General features: G+C 34.6%; 1 protein-coding gene across 5 annotated transcripts in view; it reads left to right on the top strand.

The window, feature by feature from the left end:
- The window catches only part of LOC106465571 (protein unc-80 homolog), a 138,172-nt gene that overhangs the window by 75,188 nt on the left and 53,992 nt on the right, over window positions 1-8,992 (top strand). For all 5 annotated transcript variants that reach the window (XM_022393494.1, XM_022393492.1, XM_022393493.1 and 2 more), the window contains exons 25-27: window positions 3,666-3,820; window positions 8,157-8,303; window positions 8,531-8,575. In XM_022393494.1, the coding sequence (XP_022249202.1) occupies window positions 3,666-3,820; window positions 8,157-8,303; window positions 8,531-8,575 (347 nt within the window). The remainder of the gene's footprint in view (window positions 1-3,665; window positions 3,821-8,156; window positions 8,304-8,530; window positions 8,576-8,992) is intronic.

Raw genomic sequence — 8,992 nt, 5'->3', positions numbered from 1 at the left:
GTTTAGTAATAAGTTGCTTAAGTCTCATTATACTTTATATATATATATATATATATATCTCATGTTTATTATATTGACCTTTCAGCCATGCCTGGCTAACAATACAGAAGTTACAATGACACAACTCATGTGCACTTATGTTACTGTATCAAATAACATAAAACTGACCTTTGTTCTATACAAAGTAACTTGTCTTGGCTTTGTTTTAGTAGACTAGTATTTTGTAAAATACAGTCAAATTTCAAGTTATTATACATTATATATGTATAAAGATTATTGATATTTTCAAATAAGTTCTTAAACTTATTTTTCTTAAAACATAGAACAGTAACTAAAGAAGTAAAGCAAACAATTATCTCTTCTAGTACTCGGTTGCTGCTTGGCGTAGGTTGCTAAGCCTTTAAAATATTTGCACAGAATTCCACTATAATTTATCAAGCTTTGTAACTAAGATGTATTTGACTCTAAAAATATATGAAATTTTGAGCAAACTAAAGACGCACCCTACCTCGTTGAAATATTGGTTCAAAAGAAAGAAATGGCACCAAGCTCGTTAAAATGGCTAAGAAAGCCACTAGGGGACATTCTGAGCTTCCGATTGGTTATTCATGTCGTATATAGAAGTAAGTGTATATAAGGGAGTATTTCCAAAAATGGAACTAGGTGGGTGGGGAGCCACTGTGTTTGATTTATTACATGAGTAATATCATAACAAATTGAAAAGATAAGAGGCTCTTATTTTATATTCTAGCTTGTCAATATCGATAATTTGAGTTTCTAATTCATACGAAACTATAGACTTTGTATTTTGACTTCAAAAACATCTAATTTGAACCAGTGCTGCATTCAACATACAAAAATCGATGTTTATCTTTGTTTTTTTTATATTTGCGTTGAAATTAAGAATACGAGTAATATATAGTACTAAAATTTAAATTATAATCTACAGTTTGATACCAAAGTTATTGACATAAATTTATGAAATAGTGGTTCAATAAGATTTTGAATGCAAGTCAACAAACGAGATGACATAGCCTTTCACCGTGACCCATCTCGTAAGGGTTAAATAAAGTTACATTCGTAAATTTTTTAATATAAACCATGATTTATCAATCTAACACATAGTGCCTGCAAGAAAGTGTAGCTTAAATGCCAGGTGTGAAAATGATAGAATAAGGAAAATTCAAATGAAGGGTATGAAAACTACCACAAATGTTTTGCAAATCGTGGCTAGTACAAATTAATTTTCTGTTATAATAATACTCAGTTTTGTCTGTCCAGAAAGTGCATGCACACCTTACTTTCTAAATGTACATGTGTGTGTGTGTGTGCACTTCATTTCAATGGTTGTAAATAAAAAGCAGGTGTATATATACTTTAGGAGACATTTTGTACAACACCATATTAAAATCTTATCAAAGTTTTTAAAGTTTATAAGTTTATCTATTGATAGTATTAAGTAAGGTAAAGTTTAGCCCTAAATAAACTAAAGCAAAAACATACACAAGTTACAGTGTAAAATTCTTTTTATTGAATATAGGCCATTCTTAATAAAGGCTTAACTAATATTAGGCCTAAGACAAGTTGACTTATAGATTTTGGTGTCTGCAATTAGAATTAATTTTTATTATTCTAGAAACCATGTTTTTAAAGAAGTACTTTGCAATAAAGATACTAATTTGACCACAAATATTTTGTGTGTGTCTCTGCTAATATACATATATTCATTGATGAGAACTGAAGACCTAGTCTCATTTGGATCTTACTCAGTCTTGCCTGATTTAGGATTTAGTTCAGATCTGGAAGAATCAGGCCATATCAGTAATGATCTAGCTCACATTTGGAAGGACATATCCAGATCTCGATACATCTGAACCAGATATGGGTTTTCTGTAAGGGTTGTTTCTCAGTAATATTATAGTTACCTTTTGTTATCTTATTGAATAGAGAAGTAATATGTTCTTCCATTTTGTTTTAGTTCTTTTGCACTCATGTTATAACATCAATAGTCATAGAACTACCATTACTAATACTAGCATTAGTCATAGAAACTGCCTTAGAAGGCTTCATAGTGCTAGGCCTACCACTTCTGTTTGAATGTGGCATGTTAGCATCACAGGAACAACCATTTAAAAAGTAAGTAGTAATAAACCAACAAGGGCAATCACATCTTCTTCCTTCTTTATGACCACAGCATTTTTGCAGTAGCATAACATTCTTACCCCTGATATCATAACTAATTCTAAGAGAAGACAATCGATTAAAGTATTTCCTTTCTGGAAATTCTTTATTTTTGATGTACTGAAAAGAATCATGTGGCTAATTAGTCCAGCACCTTTTCAATCTTTAACTCAATACCACAAGAAAACACCATATTATAGTAATAATTTTGTAAACTTGCATGAAGTCTTGTGCCTTCTCCTATAACAAATAAAAATGTGTGGTAGTTCACCTTAGGCATTATTGAGCAAACTAGATTTGGCCATTATTCTGATATACTGTATTAATTTTTATAAAGGCACAGTGCTCCAAATGATCACATCTTCTAAGGTCCTACATGCTCCTAGAACCTTCTAATGCTTTTTTTTTACTTGTCTCATCTTTTTTGTGTGTATCTGCAATGGTGTGGTATATGTATATTCCTTGCATATCTCTCTTCTTGTAATATTGTAGTATTAATCCTGAATTTATTCTTTGTTCTGTATATGTGCAAATTTTGCATAATATATGTTAGAGAAAGGCATTAAGTTAATTGCACTCTATCCTCTTTTTATCTTCATTGTTCTGTAGTAGATAATATATGTTCTTGCAAGGGAAAGTTTTTGCTGCATTACCACATGTTATACAAGATGTCAACAGCAGTGTCCTTCAGTGATTGTTCAGGTGATATCTAGAGGTTTTGGCCTCACCAATGAGATGAACAGTCATGTGAGAAGCACTAGTCACTCTGGGCAAATGTGGCATTCCCTGTTGATTAAGGAGTGTTGGATTTAGTTAGTCTGGAACAGGATCTTGAAGGAGAAGCAGTTTAAAAAGAGAATCCAGTAAAAGAGACTGTGTTGTTCCACAAAGCAAGTACATACACTATTTAAGTTTGTTGTAATAAAGACTGTGCATTTTGTATATCACTTTGTATCCAATCTCTATTCTGTTTAATGTCATGACTCAGTTATTCAGAGATTTAGCATTACTCTTTAATTGATATCTTGAACACATCTTCTGTTGTTAAGTGGACATATCCCATTGTTCTAACATTGATTCAGACTTACCTGGACATACCATAATAGCACTGGCATTTGAAATAGTTTAGATGACAGAATAAGCATTTTTTTGTCAACAATAGTTATTCATTTTGAGTTTTTATGTGTGTTGATTGTTAACGTATTTCTAAATTTCTAATAATTGTTTGAGAAAAACATTTTATTTAAACTTCACATTCAATAAGTTACAGAAACTCTTTTCATAATCTGAAATGACATGTTAATTTGTATTTGATTTTTCTAAACTTCATCTGTATTTCCCCTAAAATAACATAAAGAGTGCTAAAGATAAAACTCAATGCCTCTTAAAATGGTTTATTTAAGTGCTAAAATGTTTAAAAGGTTATAATATTCAAGTGTTATAGTATTTAAAGTGACAGTTTTTTTGGCAAAATGTATTTTCAGATCAAATTCACAATTTGGAGTCTTTTGTTAGAGATTTCTACTTCTTCAAGCGCTCACAATATCCTCAGCTTTCTCTAGTTCAGATGGATCCAGAGCAAGCTTTTCAAAGACAACAGCAGCAGGCTCTAACTCTAAAGTTCTTGGAGCTAGGAAAGGTAACTTAAAAATATAGCCATCAATAAAAGAATGGCAGTGAATATTACCTTTTGCTCTCTTTTGCATATACTAATACCACAGAACCAGTTCATAAAAAAATGTTTAAGAACACATAGAAATTGTAATGGGCCTTTATTATGAAGTGGGAAAAGCCTAGTCACATTCGTTATCACAAATAGCATTTAGTTTAAAGAACTTGTATGCTCCACAGAGTTGGTTAACTCAAGGCAACTTGTGTGGAAGAAGAATTATATGTAGAGATATCAATTCTTATGTGAAAACATATTGTGAAACTTATTTCACATATCATACATTATTTAGTATATAAACCTTAAACTCTTTTATACTTACTACCTCATTATTCTTTATATTTTGAATAAACCTTTATTAACATTTTAAGATCCAAGAAACAAATGTACCATGGAATAAAATCTTGCTCTGTTTTGAACTACTAAGACTGGGCAACTGACAAACTCTCTGGTGAGCTGATTTTTTGATAAGGCTAACTCTTTAGTTCTAATAAGATATATTACCTCCTCTTACAAAATAGCTTTTCTCGATCAGTACTGCCCTCTATTGGGATCCCTTGGATGCTCCCATTACCCTGCCTTCCTACCTACAGGTTGACTTCACTTGGTGGTTGGATTGGACCAATACTGCCTTCAGAGTTTCTCTTCCACCTCCTCGACCAGATTGTTATCTTTTTAAACATGCTTCCATTTTGGGTTGGAGTACATATCTCAATGCTCAAGAGGTTTCAGGTTGTTGGACACTTGCCGATTTGTCCCTACATATCAACATCTTGGAGTTGCTGGTAGTTCATCATGCTCTGCTTCACTTCTTGTCGGATGTTTGGGGGCATTTGGTGATGGTCCACTTCGACAATTCCACGGTAGTGTCTTATATCACCAGGCAAGGGAGTACCCAGTCATGAGATCTTTGTTTCTGAATGTTGTATGTCCTCTATTGGGCCCACAATCATTATATCAGATTATTAACATTCCGTGTGCCCTGAATCTGTTTGCAAACTGATTATCTCGGCCTGACAAGATTCTCTCAACAGAGCAGTTATTAGATCCGCAGGTGTTTTGAGAGTTGTTTGTTCACTGAGGTTTTCTAGATGTAGTTGCTGTGGCCACACATTTCAATGCACAACTTTCCAATTTTTGGTTTCCTGTTCCTCATCCTCTAACAGAAGTTGTAGATGCTCTCAGTCAAAACTGTATGCATATCCTTCTATTTCTCTTCTTCTCTGGGTCCTTTCATTGATTCAGACCACTCTGTGTCTTGTGCTCCTGATGGGTCCATTTTGGCATGCTCAGTCATGGTTTCCTCTTCTGCTCAGACTTTCAGTGTCACCTTCCCTTCCTTTGCCACTGTCTCCCATGCTCTTTCACCAACTTCAATCAGGCATACATCATCTGTCCATTCCCACCCTCTGGCTTCACATGTGGCTTTTGTCTGGTCCCTCGCCAGACAATCCAGATTTTTCAGCCATGTTGCCTCATTGATTGCCCATCCTGTATGTCCTTCCTCCTTGGCAGTTTATCAGTGTAAAAGGTATACTTTCTGCTGCTTATCACTCTGCCGAGTATATCATCCTTCACTACCTTTCCTACCACAGTTGAATGCATTTTTCACTTGGCTCTTTGATAGGGGACTGTCGGCTTCTTCGATTGCCAGCTATCAGTCTGCATTATCTTGCATGTTCAAATTTACTGAGTTTGCTCTGTCTTCCAATCTCTTGTGTTGTCTTTTGTTATTTTGTTCATTTTCCCTTTCCCATCCTCGTCCTCCCTGTGTCTTTTCCAGATTGAAATCTCAGTGTTGTCCTTCACACTCTCACTCATCCTCTATTCGAACCTTTGTCTTTGCCCTGTATCACCTTTCCTTAAAATCCATATTCCTCATATTATTGGCATTCTAAAATATTTGCAATTAATGTTTGCTATGTGGTGTTCCACAGTTCCTAAGTTCTCCTCTTCCCTGACTGTTCATTTTTGCCCAAGACTTCTGCTGATTGGGAGGGTAATTCCACCTTTTCTCTCATTTCATTATCCTCCATTTCCCACAATTATGACCATTCAGCTCATGACCACCTTTTTTTTAGTAGAGTGTGTGAGTCCTTGCCACTTCCCATTTCCTAGCTACTGGGGTGGTGGACCATGGAGGCGTGTCGTTCTGAGTGATGCATCATACCACTCAAAGTAGGGTGGTGGCATTCTGCGGGTGTTGATGGCATATCACATTTCCTACCACTGACCTGATGTAGAATTCCAGTTTTTGGTTATAGCTCAATTCCATATTTATATATATATATGGCAGATTACTCTTCCCCACCATGGCATTCCTCCTTTCTATCATCCTTCGGATGTACTTTCCTGATGAATGTGGTGTTAGTTGGAGATGGCCTGGTCATGATTTGAATCATATGGCGATGACACCAGGTTTTGGTTGAAGCACTCCACCATGTACGTGTATATTGCAGTTTGCCCCTCAGGCTGAAATATTCTTCCTACCTACCATCCTCTGGATGCAGTTCCTTGGGGGTCAGATGTTGGTTGCAGTTGGTCCAGCTAAGTAAGTCATCACAGGTGTTCTAGCCAGTGTTCCTCCTACTAGCACAGACTGAATGGAAAATGCAGATCTGGTGTTGGTTATAGCTGGACACAGCACATGTATTCCCACTTGTGTACAGTCAGGCATCCTCCTCCTACGACAAACTGGAAGAAATATACCCAATGCTGCTGGTTTTGGACCGGAAATGTCATCCCACCAGGGTTTTCCACCTTTCTACCATCTGCCGGATTTCAGTTCATGGTTAATCAGGTGTTGGTTGGGTTGGAAATGTGCACAAGTGGAGACAGATTTTGGTATGGAAGCTTGTCTTCCTTACCAATTCCAGTTTCAAAGTGAATAGGTAGATGATCCTCTGCCTACTGTGGAACTGATGTACAATTCCAGATGCTGCCAGGTGTTGGATGAGGTTGAACTACCATCTGAGGTGTAGCATTTTCGTTTTTGGTTCCACACTTTATGGTCTCTCATTGAGCGCTTCCTGAAGGGGAATCATTTTTTCAGTGACCCTCCACCAGTTCAATGTGGGATTCTAGCTATTTTGTTAGAAGAGATAAGATATTGTATCAGTAGTTAACATTATCCTAAATTGAAAATGTATTTCTGATAGATACTGACCTATGACCAATGTCGAAGTGATTAACAAGTGCAAATGTGGAGAGGGCATTGGTTATGATAGGGGTTGTGTCGTGCTTCTATTGATAGAGAGCTGCTGCATAATAATTTACATGTGGACATGCAGACCAACTTTTCTCCAGCATGTTTTGAAAGTCAGTATAGATGCATAATATTTTACATTCTTTTGATTAAGCAGGCTCAAAGGGTAATTCTGTCTCATCTTTATAGCTTTATTGTCATATATCATAAGTATATTTTATCTATAAATCTCAGGATGCTTGCTTGAATTAATTGAGTGAGATCCCATTGTACTAAGCATGTGATAACAGTTATTGCATTGATAACATTTCCCATTAAAAACCTGATCAAATTCATAATAATTAGTAAGTTAGTATTACCTGAAAAATCTAAATGTTTATAAAGCACTGCATTAGGAAAAAGTTATTTTTGATGAAAAGTAGTACAGATCATCTGTGTGGTTTATTTAGTAATTAGATCTTGATTTTAAATACATCCAATCAATACTACACAGACATATGTTTGTGATTAAAAAGTCTAGAAGATGAACCGTGATCTGATATTTAAGTCTTAAAGATGTGTTCCATTAGAAGTATTTCAACCAAGTTCCAGAATGATTATTACACTAGATGTATTGTAATATATATAACTTCCAATGTCTGATATTGAGGTTTGAGTTAATTTAAAATTTTTCAGTGAAGTTTAAAACTGGGTATTTTCCTTGGTGTAATATTACTCATTAAAAGTGATAATAAGATGGTGTTGGCCATGTGTTATGAAAACATGGGTTTTGAGAGACTGTTGCTTTTGGTATTATTGTATCTACTAACAGGATTTTGATTTTTTAGATATTGATCTGTTCTGAAGACATCCAAGCAAGTGGTTCAACTTCATAAGTTAACTTGACTCAATATAGTATTTTGATGGCCATCTAAACAAATGTTTGAGATTTTTTTTTTTCTAGGAGGGGGGAGATAATAATTATATCTACTAACAGTGACATGAGCCTGAAGTTTCCTTAACCACATATGTTCTGAAGGCATTTTTGCAAGTGTTAAAGAGAGAATACTATTAGTATTGATTTTGATGTGAATTCATCAGTTATTGTGACTTCTTAATTAGGTGCTGATGACAGTATCCGTTCTGAAGACAACTAACCAGGTTTTACAAAGAGTGTTGGTTTTACATGAAGAATTGATGAAGCTGCCATCGTTTCCACGCAAAGCTCTTGAAGCAGACTTTAGCTTATATGCTGGAAATCTGGGCAAGGTATTAACACCTTCTTCATTTACTTTCTAATATCATACACTATATAGTGTTAAAATATTAAGCCTTTGTGTGTAATGCTTCTTATGATTGCAAAGGTTAAACTCTTCATCTTTTTCAAAAATGTAATGTTTTGATACTTTGTTTTTAAAGAAATGAAAAGATAATCATCATGTACTTACCTTTTAGTTTAGTTTTATGTATGAAAAAAAAAGTTTTGTATTTTTCAGGAAATGCTGGGAATAGATACCCTTCACAAGCTGGTATGGGTAAAGGTGAGTTTTTTGTTTTTTTTATCAATGAAACAGTTATATCATCCACAGACATCAAAACATTTTTGAAGTTTTGAATAAAAAAAATATTTTTTTTGTTTTTGTATATTGATCTTTGTTTTGTTTTTCTTGCATGTAAAATGGACACAAGAAATTGACTAGGATTTCACCTAAAAGTGAAAATATCTCTTTATTATTGTTATATTAACATTATAATCCAGTAAACCTGAATGGTAGTGGTTTAGACAGCATAATACAGTTAATGTTTTTATTCAACACTGGCTGAGCTCTGCATATCTTGGCTTGCATAAAAGTGACTAAATGATTTGTCATTAATTACTGTATTTTTCGGTGTATAAGATGCATTTTTTTACCCCAAAATTTGATGTCAAAATTTGCTTGCGTCCTATACACCGAAGG

Source organism: Limulus polyphemus, unplaced genomic scaffold, assembly GCF_000517525.1.
Source record: "Limulus polyphemus unplaced genomic scaffold, Limulus_polyphemus-2.1.2 Scaffold1985, whole genome shotgun sequence".
Taxonomy (NCBI): domain Eukaryota; kingdom Metazoa; phylum Arthropoda; class Merostomata; order Xiphosura; family Limulidae; genus Limulus; species Limulus polyphemus.
Note: the sequence above shows the minus strand (reverse complement) of the source record. Positions and strands in the feature narration are given on the sequence as shown.